The sequence below is a fragment of the Chenopodium album genome, chromosome 14, assembly GCF_948465745.1.
Source record: "Chenopodium album chromosome 14, dcCheAlbu1.1, whole genome shotgun sequence".
NCBI lineage: Eukaryota > Viridiplantae > Streptophyta > Magnoliopsida > Caryophyllales > Amaranthaceae > Chenopodium > Chenopodium album.
Genome location: NC_137847.1, coordinates 22,483,075 through 22,500,273, shown reverse-complemented (window position 1 = coordinate 22,500,273; position 17,199 = coordinate 22,483,075). Strand labels below are relative to the sequence as shown.

Genomic DNA, 17,199 nt, shown 5'->3' with positions numbered 1-17,199 from the left:
GACATCAAGAGTACACGGTGCATTTAAAAATTTTCACAGATACACGATGCATTTTTTAAAACCTCAAGATACACGGAACAATTTCTCTTCTTTTAAATGATCCATTACTTTAGTCAACTTTGTCAAAGGTATAAAATCAACTATTCAGGTCTAATATTTACAAATGGTCAAATTTGTTTAGTGAACCACAAATAGTAAATGGGACAATCAAGTAGAGATGACATATTAGTTGCACCAAAAGAAAATTTAAAAAAAAAAAAAAAAAAAAAAAAATGGAGATGACATATTTTCACAATATATTACGTCAACTTTAGTAAAATTAACAAGATATTGTATAAGTTGTATTTAATTTAAAAATGCATGTTTGTAACTTGTCATTTTTGCATTTCCTATTCCATGCCAAGTAGCTGCACAGGTACATACAGATTTGAGAACCGATTGTAACAAATGAAATCCATTGTTCAACCCAATAATGCATATACAAGCAAATTATCAGATTCACTAGACCCTCTTCTCAAGTCCTCTATTGTTAGATTCTACTGACACCGAACCCTTGCTATATTTGGAATGATGAACTCCTTTGAAAACTGCACATCATCTTTCTAATGCCAGTCCTTTCGTACCTAGGGGTACCCACGGGCCCTTGGCTAAGCCATTGACAAAACTATTGACCAAAATATTATATACCTTAATGGCTATGAAGCATATACAATAGCATGTATACATGTCTTGAGTATTTAAACAATAGGCCTCATGGACACAAATAATGGACAGGGGCCATCAACAATTTCTAATATATTTTCCCTGCTTGTACAATAATGTGATACAACTCGAAGTCATTAAAGAAGATACCATGAAGGATGTATCATAATCAAAGTTGTTGTGATCACTGATTTTCAATCAAAATTTTCCTGCTCTTATGAGAATATCAGGTGCTCATAACAAGCAGTCGTCTTCATATCCAGATACCGACAGACCAAAATTTGGCAAATTTTTAGTAACACGATGAATAGGAATTGCACAAAGTTGTTGCATCAAGTTCTTACCAATTTCATCTGAAATTGCAGCAAAAAGGACGGCCCTTGGCTAGATGAGCCCACAAGCAAAGCATCTGTCTTGGGGATTGGTAATGTGCAGTATAATAGCCTTGCATGCACCCATACTGGCAAAACTTCCAGTTGTGGGAATATTGGACTTGTTGAGAACTGTTGAACTGCTGAACCCACATGCCCATGCTGACATCTTCCATCTTGAACAACTGCAAGCAACATTCGAGAAATTAGCTAGCCTTAATTTGGCAGACTGCTATATGGGAAGTAAAATAATACAACAATTGATGCCACTGACCCTTAAGCCTTGGTTTGCATGCTGATCTCCAACGAATCTAGCAATATCATTTGAGATTATATAAGCTGGGCCATTAGCATAAGGAGGATATATTTCTTCTGGCCACTCCTGTTACACAAGGACGATCTCTTTAAGCATGGAAAATAGCAAACATATTATTATCAAACGCTCAGCCAGCCCACTACAACCACTGTAGAAGATTGAGAAGCAATCATTGTTGGATGAAATGTACGTGATATAAACTCCACATGATAGTAATAAAAAAACATACAACTGATCTACATATTTGTGATTCTCTATTGTTGTATAGGCGGTACACTCATATCAGGCATAGAAAACTTTTAAGGTGCTGAAACACATAATGATACAAATAAAAGGTTAGTTAAAAAAAATTAGCATTTTAAAACCACAATGAAAAAAAAAACTTATACTTTGTATAATAAGTCAATACCAATGTTATGTTGTCAATGAGTGCCCAACTGCTGCTGAATATTAAACAATAGATATTAGGCTTCCATGAGGTTTCAGGGCCCTCATTCTTCAAGATGAGTACATTTATGGAATTGTTTCCAGGACTTTATACTTGATTGCATTAAGAGTTGTTGTCAAAGCAGAAGTGGGATCAATCATTAATGACACCATCTCTCATGCACAAGCATGATAACTTGATCTTTTACTTTTCCAACAATTCCAAGTCACATTGAAATTCAACTACAGGGTATCTGAGGGGAAGTCTGAATTGCACGCAGCCTGAGGGGCATAGACTTATGTTGTGAATCCAGTGAAGCAGTTGGATTCAGTTTTTGAACTTCAATGAGGTGAGAAAACTTCTAAAAACTTAAACTCAAGCCCCTGCCATCCAAGCGCTGAGAAAGACCCTGGGAAAGTGTTTTCAATGAGGTGCACTAAGGCCAGGCTGCAATAATTTCACCTCAGTCCTAATATTTTGGTTCTGACAGAAGAATTCAGGAGGCACATCCTTCAAGCCTATGCTTTCACCTAGGTCTAGGATCTCCTGTTGCGCTAGTGCATATTCAAAATGCTTAAGCGAGCCATGCATATTCAAAATGCTGCAAGCTAATCAGAAGGTACTGATCCATCAAAGAGTGATAAATTCAAGCATAATATATTGCCCAATAGTTCAGTTGAAATCCAATATCTTGTTGCCTGCTCCAAAATATCAGTGATCCATTTTCTTTCTTTAACAAATGTAAATGCCTTGAGATACAACAACCTAAATACACCCGTGCCTCATAAAGAAGGTTCCTACCAAAGTCCCAAGAATATTGAAAACAAACCCAGTGATCCACATCAAAGTGCCTAAATTAAATAAAAAGTTAAACTAATAGATGATTTCAATAAGAAAAGAGGAACAATAAAGAGACAGTGTATCATCTTGATTTGCCGACTCTAGGGAATGATCTGAAACCTAAACGAAGAAATTCTGAGCAAATTGCACATAGAACTTCATAGTTTTGCAATAGCATTCAATTTTAAATGGATGAGGCTGATCCAATTCCACATAAGACCAATATTTCTCCCTCCATCTCTTCATTTTTTTTATACAAATTATATAGCATTTGATATTTTACACTAATAGTTGCATCATACTTCTCACAACAGAAAGATTACAGGTACTGCAAAATTACTATCTTGTCATTTAATACTGCAAGAATCAAAGTTACTGTAATCAAGAATTTGTACCTTGAAAGAGACTGCCCATTTTCCACGTCTAAGAGGTCGGTGTAAGAGATTTAAATTCCCCATGTAAAGAGACTTCTCTGGAGCAATAGCCTCAATTTGTTTCAGAACAACGTCCAATCTCACAAATGTGTCATCATCACATTTCATTATGTATGCAGCAGTAACATTTTGAACCTGAAGTATGATTAATTAGCCTTTAAGAGACAGAGGAAAATGCACAAAGCATTCGAGGGTTTGCAAGCAATTACGATTAAAAAAAAATCCCTCAATGATGAACTCTAGAAGAAAGATAGCTCACCCCATACTCGCATATAGCAATTGTTTTAAGAACTACAAGTTCATAACGATCAAGGAAAGGCAAAATCACAATATCACCAAAATAGGCAGCTTCTTTCTTCAAAACTGCATTGACCTCCTTTCGTTGACTCTGCAGAGACATTATAATAGGTAACGAAGTAATATAGAGGAAAATAAACAGGAAAACCATAAAGACGCCCAATGAATTGAAAGTAAAGCATTGAAATTATAGTTACTACACTAAATCGGGTAAAAGACGAAAGCATTCCTCAAAAAATAAATAATTTTGTTTTTAAAAAAAAAGGTAAAAGACAAAGCAGAATACTTGAAACATTGAACTGGGACAAATGACATCAACAATTTCTTGAGTAAATCTATAGCTCAAGGAATTCGCTTGTGTGCAAACACTTTTGAATAAGAAAAAAGAAGATACATCAGTCACTAATATATAATGTAACTAGCATTTCACCAAGAAAAATTTGCTAGTTCAGCTATGAGCAGGAAAAAAGGAAAACAGAGAAATTCAAGCCCCATTAACATTAAGGCCTTGTTTGGTTGCAATGGAAAATAACTTCCCATGGTAATTTACAATTCATGAGAAGTTATTTCATTCATGCAATTCCTAGGAAATTAATCTAACTTGTTTGGTAAATATTAGGGAAATCACAATTCATGGAAATTTTGAATGACCAAGGGGGACCTAGGTAATTCAATTCCTACATTATGTGGGAACTTCAAATTCCCATGGAATTCTAACTTCCTCCATTTTGCACTTTTTTGGTTAACCAAACAACTAACCACTTTTGCATTTTCAAGGAATTTTGTGTGCCCATGGGAAATTAGTGTAACCAAACAACACCTAAATGTAGTCTCCCTCAAGCGTCATAAAAAATTTAGGGAAACAAAGGAGATGAAAGAAACAGGAATGTATTATCTATCTTTTTTTCTTTTTTTTTTTTTTGGGAAATCAAATACATTATAAAAATTCTGGCAACGCTGGTAACTTATGATTATCAACATTGAAATTTGTAAGGATGGCAGCATTCAACTTGAAATGTCAGTACAAGAAAAGAACTTGTAATGAGAAATATAATAAATTGGTAGAATTTTCCTTCTTTTCATCCTGAAGGAGATTACAAAGGCCAGACCTAAAAAAAAAAGGCTAAGGTAAAGGACTTTTAATCCACAAAGAGCATATACGGCAGTTCTCCATAATTTTGTGGAATTTGGTGCAACTACAAAAATAACAGTCACAAATTTCTAGCATTAACATCATCATGCAAAAAAAAAAAAAAAAAAAAAAAAAAAAAAAAACATCTGCATGATGTGATAAACTGATAATGACATTTTACTCCAATCAGAACCAAAAGGAGAGCTAAAATATCGGGAGCAAAACTTTCAGTTAATTAAGAACTCAACAGAAGGCAAGATCATAGTCAATAAATGCGGTATAATCTCTAGAAAGAATAGCTAACAGTCAATAACATATTATAACAAATTAACATACTTTATCGGACAGAGGGAAAACTTGGACATCAATTGCCAGACTTTCTTGTTAATACAAATGGCAGGGTAAGAATATAATCTAGAAGGTAGATGACAGAGATCCCAATGCAATATAGGATGAATAAGCCATCAGAATTTAGCCAAATAAAATTTTGCTACAATCATCTAATTAAGGACTAGGTTATCTTTTTAAGTTGCACTTCAGTGTCAATATTTACTCATAAAATATTATAATCCTAATTGCAAATTTGAAAGAATTTTTATAACCCATGTTATGTTTCAAGATCAAGTCTACTGTCTATTTCATACAAGAATCAGGTCAACTAGTAATCCTCATTCTTTCATTTCAGTGTGACAGCAAACTAGATGAAATTGCCAAAAAGTTGTAACTCAGCACAACCTGAACTAGCATGATGACACTCTCATGCAACAACATTAACTTGCAGGGCATGCGTGTGAAATAAGATGCAGAGTTTACGTTCGGCCAATACTTGGAAAAGGAGAAGTATAAGCAGCAGGAAAGAAAAATGAACAGCATTCTTCATAGTTTAATCTGAATTCTTGCAGGTAAGCATAGTTACCAATGCAACAAAAAAACGGACAGCTACACTTGAAGACTTGATCTCTGGAGATTGCATCCATGTTTTTCTCACTGCCATGCGTTCTGCAAAATGATTGGTAGCTGAAAGTACACCAATGAAAAGTCGAATAGGTTTCTTGGGCAAAGGGGGAGCTTTCCATTTTGCTGACATCTCCAATACTTGTTGCGGAGAGCAACTGGGATGAGTAGAAGGTAGTGAAGTCACATAAATGAAATGAACATCCACATCACCTTGCACTGCTAAACCAGTTGCATCTTCAAGAGTGAATCCCTGAATAACGATGAAAGTCAGCACTCATGCTCATTAATGGATGTGCCATAAATATTAGACCAAAACACATCAAAATCAAAGCCGGCAAATGGTTTATCATGATACGAAAAGTGAATAACCTTGGGGCGCAACAAACAGAATATAACGTTTAAAAAATGTAATAAGCGAGAGTAACCCTTAAATTTACATGCACAACTTCTCAAGCCAACTTCATAGCCAGATACCATTCATATTCGCTGAAAAGTATTAACATGCACAGTGGGAATTATATTGAACTTCAAAGATGAAAAACAAGTGGCACAAAGAACAGATTACATTTTCTGCAAATTTCAGAGTAAACAGCAACAGTTGAATTTTTTTTTTAGTTCAAAAATACACGAATCTTGATAGTACCAGAGAAGTATGTCCAAAACTTTAGTAATAGTAGTAAATAATTACTCTCTTCATCCTGAATTAGTCGCACTAGTTTGACCGAGGCATGAGATTATGAAGAACAATCAAAATGCTTTTGTAGTGGAGTTTTTTTTTTAAAAAAAAAAAAGTTAAAGAGGGAAGTCTGCCCTTGTTTTTTAAGAGGTGTGAGTTGGAATCTTTTTATTCTGATTTTTTTTAGTAAGAAGTACTCCCTCCATCCCTAAATTACATTCCTACTTCTCTCTATTATGTGAGGAATAAATGCTAGAAATTGGAATGTAATTTAGGGACGGAGGGAGTAAGTAAAGTTATTCAAATGTGAGTAAGAGAAATAAGTAAATAGTGGGTCCTTTCCCTTTGTAGATGTATTGCAAGCAATCTGGGACGACTCTAAGGAATGGGTGCAATTAAGCCATGACAGAGGGAATATGAAATACAAACTTGAATATGAGAAAACAGTTAAAAGATAACATAATGAAGATTATCAAAGATAGAGCAGGATATCTTAGAATATGCAATCAATTTTATGAGCCAGATGGAATGAAAAAGGAAAGTAAAGAACAATGAAAGACAGAACTAGCAGACAAGAGAGTAGAATCCTTTGCACGAAAAGGGAGACGAGCATATTGGGAGAAAAAAAAAAAAAAATCTGTGGCAAATACCCTTAATTACCCGCAAATCAGAACCAACTTAATTAAGTTGATATGGTCATACAAAAACATGACTTCAATCACTTCATAAATCATAATTAAGGCTCGTGGCTTGGCAAATGGGACGTACTGGCTCACCATTGATTATACATGATAAAACTAATTCTAGCAAAGATCATTTAGTGGTTCTATAAATTACACCTTGTGCCTTGAGCAAAATTTAAAGCGATACTTTTACAGTTATTTACAGGCTAGCTGACCATAAAGTAGGAAATCACATAAGACAAAATTATATAACTAACAAGATTTTTAATGAAATAAAAATTGCAAGTGACATACCATTCGGTAGGGAAATGAGGAAACATGTCGACCCCCAACATTGATATGATATCCTTCAATGCCAGCACGGATAGTGAGGATAAACATTTTACCCTCTGCAAAAGGAAATGGCCAAAGTAATTCTGGTTTATGCTTGCGACCTATAAATCGCTTGAACCATGAGGTCGTTTTGGACTCCTTGGGATCAACCACATCACTTGACATCCACTTTTCACATCTCTTGTGTCCATCAACTGTGAAAAAGCACATTTTAACTTTAATAATTCCTAACCCATAACATTAGAGCAGGCAAGATAGCTGACACAAAGTCATTGGTTGTTGCATATCTGCTTTACCTTGCAACACCTACATCATATCTTCAGTATTATTCAGCTGATGAAAAAATGGGATTGACTTTTAGGATCGATGCTAAGAAATGGAAGACAGCCAATTGATACACTACATAAAAATTCTGTTAATTGTTGATGGAATTGACTGTTTGGTTAAGACACTCTACTCAGGGGAGGAAGAAAGGCAAATGAGCAAAGAAAGGAGTGGAAACCGCTTCATTAATGATGGATTGCTACAAGACTCTAATGGACTAATTTTTTACCAATCATCCTTTGAAGGAGGCAGAGGAAGGTGAGGGGATGATTGCAATAGACTACCGTTCAAGCTCAAAATAAACAGAAAATGCAGAATACAGATAGGAAATAGGGGAAAGTTGAGGGCTTTAATTGAAAGATTGAAACTTGGCGGCTACAATGGAATATCAATCAAGATACTCTCTTGGAGGCTACTCTACTGTTCTATTGCTAGGCTACACTCTACTAATCACCAAAATCAACATACATCACTATTACATTCCCTTTTCTTTTATACCCTCACTACTTCTTACAAAAATGCCCTAATCATTGCGGCCTTTGTCCTTTTCTGTGACAAGGTGACTGCAGTCATCCTTACCACCTTTTAGAGGAATATTAATTTGTTTTGTCATTTAGCTGTGGTCCTTGTTGCCTTTGTTGCTGCTCTTGATCTTGCCCCCTGACTTGTTGTTTCTTGTGCCTTCTTGTATACACCTTCATAGGCTGCTGTACCCGATTCATCACATTACTCCCCCCGGAACATTCACCTTGTCCTCAAGGTGAAAGGATGGAAATCTGAGGTTGATAGTATCAAAGTCCTCCCAAGTGGCTTCAAATTCAGGCAAATTCTGCCATTTCAGCAGCACTTCAGTGATGGTTTTGCCACCTGCTGTTCTCTCTCTCACATCCAAGACTGCTTCAGGTTCAGCCACTAACTCCAAGTCAGCAGTCAGAGTAGGAAGGGTGGGGCTGACAGGAATGTTACCAACAGCTCTTTTCAGCTGTGACACATGAAATACAGGATGCACCCTGCTCTCTTCTGGCAGTTTCAAACGGTATGCCACCTTGCCAACCCTCTGCAAAACCTCAAAGGGTCCGCAGAAACGTGCAGCTAGCTTCTCATGTGGTCTTTTAGCAATGGTCTGTTGGTGATAGGGCTGCAACTTGAGGAACACCCAATCACCCACTGAGAACTCCACATCTCTCCTATGGCCATCAGCATTGGCCTTCATCAATTGTTGAGCCCGATTGAGGTTCATTTTCAGTTCATCCAAAATCAGATCTCGTTCAAGAAGCCCTTCCTCCAAACTCTTCACTCCAGTTGAACCTGGTTTCACCTTCCAAAGTTTCGGGGGGTCTCTACCATAGACCACCTTGAAGGGTGTCATATTAGTAGAGGTGTGGGAAGACGTATTGTAAGAATATTCAGCCCATGGCAACCATAGAGCCCAAGATTTTGGTTGACTAGCCACAAAACATCGGAGGTAAGTTTCCAAACATTTGTTAACCACTTCCATTTGGCCATCCGTTTGAGGGTGATAGGCGGTGCTTCTCTTGAGGTGGGTACCTTGTAAACGGTAGAGTTCTTTCCAAAAGACACTCATGAATACCTTGTCTCGGTCAGAGACAATTGATGAGGGAAACCCATGGAGTCTGACCACTTCTCGCACAAATATATCTGCAACTTTCAGAGCATTGAATGGGTGTCTCAACCCCAAGAAGTGACTGTACTTCGACAATCTGTCCACCACTACTAAAATTGAGTTCAGTCCTTTCGAGAGCGGCAGCCCTTCTATAAAACCCATGCTAATTTCATCCCATACGGCATCTGGAATTGGGAGTGGCTGAAGTAATCCCGCGGATGCTTGTTGTGAAGGCTTACTTTGCTGGCAAATAGCACATTGTTGAACATGTTCTCCCACCCTTTTTCTCATCCCTGACCATAACCAGTCCCCTGCTAACCTCAGGTAGGTCTTCACTTCCCCTTCATGCCCCCCTGTAGGTGTATCATGATACTCTTGTAGGAGAATAGGAATGAATTTCGACCCTTTTGGGAGGACTACCCTGCCCTTGTACATCACCCTATCACCTTCTAAGTGATAGCCCTAGCAACTGTCAGGTTCTTCTCTCATCCTGCTTCTCAGACCACTCAACCACGGATCACTAGCAAGCTCCTTCTCCATTTCAGCCCAGTCCACTAAAGAAGTGGATATTAAGGCTCCAAATTGGGCTGTCACACTCCCCTTTCGAGAGAGCGCATCAGCCACTCGATTGGACGGCCTGGGTCTATATTGGATTTCAAAGTCCATTCCCATTAACCTTCGCATCCACCGTTGATATTCACTCCCTATCTCTCTTTGTTGGGTTAGAAACCGTAAGCTTTGTCGGTCGGTCCTAACAATGAAGTGCCTTCCGAGCAATGTAATGTCGCCACTTAGTCACCGCCAAACTCACTGCCATCAACTCCTTCTATATGGACTTGGCTTGATTCCTCACCCCTAATAGCTTGCTATAGAATGCTATGGGCCTCCCTTGTTGCATCAACACCGCCCTAAGCCCAAATCCCGAGGCATCCATTTCTACTATGAACTCAAGCTGAAAATCCAGCATTCTGAACACCGGGGCTGATGTCATGGCAGCCTTCAAGGCAGAAAAAGCTTCGGCCGCCTCATTTGTCCACCCAAAGCTATCCTTCTTTAGTTGTGAGGTAAGAGATCCGACGATTTGTGCATAGTTAGCCACAAATTTCCGGTAATATCCGGTCAACCCAAGGAACCCACGTAATTCCCTCAAGTTCTTGGGCTCCTCCCACTCCAAGATAGCCTTCACCTTGTCCATATCCATGGCTACCCCTTCTTCCGAAATCACATGACCCAAGTATGCCGCCTCTCTTTTCCCAAACTCACATTTCTTCCAATTCGCATACAACTTATGCTTTGTTAGTTGTTCCAATACCAATCGAACATGCTCCTTGTGTTCACCCTCCTCCTTGCTATACACTAGTATGTCGTCAAAAAACACCAAAACAAACTTCCTCAAGTACGGCTTGAATACTTCATTCATAGGAGATTGGAATGTGGCCGGGGCATTTGTGAGCCCAAAGGGCATCACAAGGAACTCATAGTGTCCCTCGTGCGTGCGGAATGCCGTCTTATGCACATCTTCCGGTTTAACCCTTATTTGGTGATAACCGGATTTCAAATCCAATTTCGTGAACCATTTTGCTCCATGCAATTCATCGAGTAACTCATCTATGACCGGAATTGGAAACTCATCCGGCACGGTTTCCTTATTCAAGGCCCTATAATCGACGCAAAACCTCCACGAACCATCTTTCTTCTTTACAAGTATTACTGGGCTTGAAAAAGGACTAGTTGATGGTTGGATAATTCCGGCTTGCAACATCTCTTGTATTAATCTCTCGATTTCATCTTTTTGCACTTGTGGGTACCAATATGGCCGTACACTGATCGGATCATTGCCATTCTTCAAAACAATCGAGTGTTCATGGTTTCTTTGAGGAGGCAGCCCGGAAGGTAACTTAAAAACTTCCAGGAACTCACGCAACAAGTCAGCCAGGAATTTGGGAGGTGGCTGCTACTCCCCTGTTTCTGTCTCGGTCTTCTCCACCTTGCTCATTTCCACCATAATTCCTTGTCCCTCCTTGCACAAGCTTCGAATCATTGCCTTCAAGCTTACTTGCGTGGTTTCAAGTGCCGGATCACCGGTAAGGGTGACAGGCATTCCTCCCATTCGAAACTTCATAGTGTGGGACTTCCAATTTGTGGTGACTGCCCCTAGCTTCTCCGATGAACCCCGAGAATCACATCAACATTTCCAAGTTCGAGCGGTAGAAACTCTTCAACAATGGTGACTCCACCATTTAATTTTAACCTCACTTCTTTACAAACCCCTTGCCCCTCCGGAATGGCCCTCTCGCGCACCACCTTCTTTGTAAGGAAATTGTGGGTGGTGCCGGGGTCAATCATCACCACCACCGTACCTCCAGCTAATTCCCCTCTCAATTTCATCATCTTAGGGTTCGAAATCCCTATTACTGAGCATAGCGACACCTCAGCCACCTCTTCGCCGCCGTCTCCTTCCTCCTCCTCAAGTGGCGTCTCCTCCTCTCCTGCCACTAGCAACACACTCATCTCTTTCCACTTACACTTGTGGCCTACCGCCCACTTCTCATCACACCTAAAACACAAATTTTTTGCTCGTCTCTCCTGTATTTCCGCATCGGTGAGGCGTCGGGTGTAGCCAGAGCTCCGCCCTTGGGTATAGCCCGTGAAACTAGAGGGTGGATTAACGGAGGCTTGAGACTCAGCAGGTTTAGTCCATAACTTAGTTGGGTTGTTGTGGCTTGGGACCCCATAGGTCTGGACTAAACTTGGCCCATTTGCTTTGTTGAAGTAGGGTTTGCTAGAAATGGTTTGGGCCGGCCTAGCTCGTTGGAGCCCTGGTCCAGTCTTCTTGGCAGCACAAACCCTGTTCTTCTCTTCTATTAGGCCTGCAAGTTCCATAGCAGCTTCCAGGTTAAAAGGATTCAACATCCTTAACTTTGTCTTGATCTCCGTGTTGAGACCATTGGTGAACTGCCCTAGCATGAGGGTCTCGGGAACTCCCTCTAAGGGGGCGGCCAGCTCGATGTACCTCCGACGATACTCCTCCACCGTCCCTTCTTGCTCCACTGTCAACCACTGTTCATCTCGGCCCGGAGGATCTAGTTATCCGGGTCGGTCCCTTCAAAGACCGGCATCTCCAACTTCTGATGCTTCCAGTGGCTGCCATTACCGCCGAGCCCATTGCCTCCAGGTTGCCAGTTCCGAAACTCGAATGGGTCTTCTTCTCAGTGGCCTTCTCCCCTCCACCCCCACCTGAGTGGGTTGCGAGGTTCATTTTCTCCCTGGTTACCTTCAGCTTCCAAGTTCACCACGGGTTGGTTGATAAGTGGTGGTCTACTGCCTTGACCACCAGCGGCGGCTCTCTTCATCTCCTCGCGGAACTTAAGATTGTTCTCCTTCTCAATCGCAGCCAACCTCTCATGGTCGATTCGAAATCGATCGATTCTATCCTCCAACCTCGCCGTGGTCCTGGCTAGGACATTCTCCGATCGCTTTCGCTCGGCCTCCAGGACACCGGCCACTACCGCCTGCACCGCTCTTTCTATAGTGGTTTCCTGGGTCCCGAGCTTGTCAGCAATACTCTTAAGGTGAGATTCCTGCAAATCGCATTTCCTTTCAATGGCTGCGAGTTGCGTCTCCACTGTCACCAGTCTTTCCTCTGCGGCATCCACTCTAGTTGAAAGATTGCTTACCATGGTTAAGGTCGAACTGCTCTGATACCAAGTTTGCAATAGACTCACTGTTCAAGCTCAAAATAAACAGAAAATGCAGAATACAGATAGGAAATAGGAAATAGGGGAAAGTTGAGGGCTTTAATTGAAAGATTGAAACTTGGCGGCTACAATGGAATATCAATCAAGATACTCTCTTGGAGGCTACTCTATTGTTTTGCTAGGCTACACTCTACTAATCACCAAAATCAACATACATCACTATTACATTCCCTTTTCTTTTATACCCTCACTACTTACAAAAATGCCCTAATCATTGCGGCGTTTGTCCTTTTCTGTGACAAGGTGACTGCAGTCATCCTTACCACCTTTTAGAGGAATATTAATTTGTTTTATCATTTAGCGGTGGTCCTTGTTGCCTTTGTTGCTGCTCTTGATCTTGCCCCCTGACTTGTTGTTGCTTGTGCCTTCTTGTATACACCTTCATAGGCTGCTGTACCCGATTCATCACAATGATCACTCAGCAAAATAAACAATCAAGCAGGCAGGTAAGGAAGGGGGTGGGAAGGATTTTCTGAACCAGGTTATAGTTAGTATAGAACTTAGTTGGCAATGCATTCTGCAGGACAGTCCTCTTACTACTTTAGGTTCCTTTTTATAGTCTGTAATTGTAATTAGTAAATATTAAAATTTTCAGTTTGCTAAACCATGTGCATGCTTTCTTATAGTACTTTTAAACTGCCCAATATTAAATAAAGATAACAAAAACAAAAGTATATAACTTATAAGCTCAAACTTTGAAATTCATCTATATACCAATAATTGCAGCCTCCAAATTCAAGATAAACCAAATCCTCAATTATCTAATAAGCCCAAAGCACACCAATGACATCCCTACTTGGGCCAGCACTAAGAAGATCAACCCACAGTCCGTGGGAGACAACTAATGACCTTGATAATTCTATCAAAACCTACTCGGCCACCATTATTACATACTTTCTCCGCCTTAATAGTTGCAACACTTTTATTTTCACGGTCTCCTAAGCAATTTTTGAAGAGGAGAGAGATAGAGAGAAAAATAAGAGGGACCCATGTGGGTAGGAGAGAGATAAAGAGAAATAAATGTCAAAAATAGAAGTGTTGCAAATAATTAACAATTTCCAAAATAGGATAGTGTTGCAATTAAAAAGAAACAGAGGAAGTATTTACTATAAATTAGCTAGTGATTTAGTTCTAAAAACCATAGTCAATTATTCTAATGAAGAGGTATTAAAATAAAACAAGAACGGATTATGTACAAAGTGGCCACTTATTCTGGTTCATTGTCAAACAACAGCATATAATTTTAAGTGCTATCTGCTATGGCTTTCTTTTAATCAACCCCCTAATTTGAAGTTCTTATCATAACTAACTATACAAACCTACTTTTGGTTGTGAAATGAGCTTTTTCTAAGGAAAGTTGTGAAATGAGCTTGGTTGTCCTTATCTCAACTTAGTGAACCTATTTTTCCATAAAATTTAATTTATTAAGGTGAAAAGTGATAGACATAGGTATTGAGATAGGAATGTGTATGTATATATGTTGATATGATATTATGAGAATATTATCATGAGATATTTTTGTAATACTAAGAGTCTAGTATTAAGAGATATAATAAAACAAAAAGATATTATGTTATATATTTTGTTAAGATATTTAGGACTATTAGCGTTTGATATCCTATTGTCTATATATTTTGTGATGTTGCCGAATATTATGAACGATAAATACAGAGAATTATTGGAGACCTAATTTAACATTAGGCCTTACACAAATATACAATGAGTACCTTCCTCTTGAGCTAACACGTTGTATCAAGCTATAGTATGATAAATAATCCCTCCATTAAGCATTACTTATTATCTTTGCTAACTTTAATATTTAAATACACAGAATATGTGACAGTATTTACATGTCCATTTATGGTACCAATGTTATACTAGTATTTTTGAACACCAATGTATTAACTAACAACTCCTTAATTATTGTGTTTAATCTTTAAACACCTTATGGTGAAATGAAGGAAACGGTTGTACACAGACAAGAAACTGAACTTTAAGAGAAAGCCTTAGCTGCCTTACCGAGAAAATGTTCATCCTTCGCTGACGGTGAACCATCACATCTGTGAGATTTTCCCCATTGCATCCTGTAGCAGGTGTTATGCTCAATGACTGCTCGGCGACTCCAATCCCCTCTCACTCTAGGATTCAGATGCAAAATTTTTGGTGGAGCCTCCCCTTCCACCGATTTTAACCCCTGCAATTCTACACTGAACTGTGAAACCATGACCAAGGGATTACCATTCCTGAATTTTGTAAGCTGAGGTACAAACTCTCGATGAGCATAATGTGGTGTGCCAACTACTGTAATAGAAGAGCCTGCAGCAAGCCCACAAGGAAGAAATGTGACATTGTCTCGAGTCACCAAATCCTCCCCACTTGTAGCTATCCATGAAGGACAGGACTCTGGCTTCCCTTCAAGAGCAGTATTCTCACTTATGTCCACAATATCATAATTTTCCAATTCTTCCAATGCCTTTAAGCCCAAAGTCCAAGCCTCATCTGCCAGTTTCTCCAATTCAGACAACTCACTGGTCCTATTTATCCTCATCAAGGAACCATTTGTGATCCGGCCATATCGATGTCTAAGAGGTCTAATTGGTTGCGACCCACTTTCCAACAATTTCCCATCAGACAACTGTAAATCTTGGTTGTGATTATCCTCCAATTTCCTATGAAATGTATCTTTTTGAATCGAAATAACCAACCCCTTGTTCACACCTTCACCATCTAAACCTACTTTACCAACATTATTATAGCTATCTTCCCCACTTAATCCAGAAGCAATCTCTAAAAGCTCAGGAAACTTGAATGCAATAAAACCCAAGTAGAGTATAGCTAAAACCAACAAAAAGTATGACAATCTAAATCTCTTAGGACCCGAAAGGTCCACTTTTTGCCTCTTCATTTTTATTTCATACACAATAAACTAGCAAAATACAGCAATCCTTCATTTAAGCCTAATTTTCAAACATCCCATCATACTGCCCAATTTAACCAAAAAAACCAACTAATTCTTGCATTCTCACAAGTTTAAAACTCGAAACGATCATAAATGGTAACAAAATCTTCAATAGGAATTACAATCAACCAGCAACTGTTCATTAACGCTTAAAATCAAACATACCCATTTCTAATTGAAGCAAAATCTACCCAATTTAAGTAAAAAAAAAACACAGTAATTCTGGCATGCAAAAAAGCTCAAATCCAAAACGATCGCAAAATCTTCAATACCATTCATAACCCACCAGTTACAAGAATGTGAAATAAGGAATTATTGACATGTGAACAACAATAAATCAACCAAAACTATCAAAATTTGTTGCTATCAAAAGAAACCCGTGTAAATCAACCAATGAGCAGACCATTTATATAGGTGAAAATGATGGGGTTACAATGCTTAAATTGCAAACAAAAAATGCATTAAATCAAAAGTGATTAGATAATCTGTCATCTGGGAAAAAAAAGTTACCAGAAGTAGTAAAATGTGAGAAAATAACCCTCTAAAAATGGTGAATAAATGAATTTGAGAGAGTTTAGCGAAATATTCTATAAATGGCACTGTAGAAAATGGAAATAAAATAGAGTATGAATCTGAGAAGAATTGGAAAAGCAAGCAGCAATTTCGAACGCCTTCTGTCGTGTAATTGAGGTTGCTTCTTCACGATGGCCTACAATTACGGTCCCAAAATATTTTCATTTTTTATTTATTTAAAATTAAAATTAAGGCAATTTTCTAACACTGTTTCTACTATAATACTCTCTTCGTTTTTAAATACTTGCTCGATAAATTGGAAAAAAGTAATAAAATATGAATGTAATGGGGTTGGTGAACAATAAAAAATTGTAAAAAGCAAAATTAGGTGAGAGAATTGGAGGATAGAAAATATCAGATTAACAAAATATAATTAATGTTAGATCCACTAGTTGAGATAAATGAATTAAATATTAAAATATTTTCGAATAATGAAATGAAGCAAGTATTAAAAACGGCCGAAAATAGAATGTGGAATAAGTATTTAAAAACAGAGGGAGTATTGGCTATCATAAGTAGTCATGTCAATCACCAAGCAAAGCTTAATCTAATGGTAAGGTTTGTCACCTCACAACCAAAAGCTTGTTGGATCAAACCCCACTAGAAATAATTTGGGGTGGGGATTCCCTTACTCTTCCCTTACTAGAAATAGAACATGTGAAAGGTTTCGGCCCGATAGGATCCTTCTTCTTATCGTAAAATAAAAAATTAAATTTTTGTTTTAAAAAAAAAAAAAAAAAAAAAGAATAGCCCTGTCAATTCGATTCGATGGTTCGACTTGGGTTGAATCGGT

General features: G+C 38.6%; 1 protein-coding gene across 2 annotated transcripts; it reads right to left on the bottom strand.

Moving 5' to 3' along the window:
• Nucleotides 1–655: 655 nt before the first annotated feature.
• Nucleotides 656–16,504, bottom strand: LOC145580152 (hydroxyproline O-galactosyltransferase GALT2-like). Of its 2 annotated transcripts, XM_081637538.1 has the most exons (8): nucleotides 14,894–16,504; nucleotides 7,130–7,362; nucleotides 5,436–5,726; nucleotides 3,350–3,478; nucleotides 3,052–3,225; nucleotides 1,348–1,455; nucleotides 1,047–1,258; nucleotides 656–953 (listed from the first exon to the last, which is right to left on the bottom strand). In XM_081637538.1, the coding sequence occupies exons 1-7, from the start codon at nucleotides 15,777–15,779 to the stop codon at nucleotides 1,052–1,054; spliced, it is 2,028 nt and encodes a 675-aa protein (XP_081493664.1). In that variant the 5' UTR covers nucleotides 15,780–16,504; the 3' UTR covers nucleotides 656–953; nucleotides 1,047–1,051. The 2 variants fall into 2 exon arrangements, with proteins under 2 accessions (XP_081493664.1, XP_081493663.1); XM_081637537.1 differs by having other exon boundaries at nucleotides 656–1,258.
• Between the last annotated feature and the right edge of the window lie 695 nt (nucleotides 16,505–17,199).

What these genes read in the sequence shown, in the direction of transcription:
- LOC145580152 (XM_081637537.1), bottom strand. Translation starts at nt 15,779, where the DNA reads ATGAAGAGGCAAAAAGTGGACCTTTCGGGTCCTAAGAGATTTAGATTG. An exon ending in CCTCATTTCCCTACCGAATG is followed by an intron (nt 5,727 to 7,129) that starts GTATGTCACTTG and finishes ATCGTTATTCAG; the next exon opens with GGATTCACTCTTGAAGATGC. An exon ending in AATGGGCAGTCTCTTTCAAG is followed by an intron (nt 1,456 to 3,051) that starts GTACAAATTCTT and finishes CTTGTGTAACAG; the next exon opens with GAGTGGCCAGAAGAAATATA.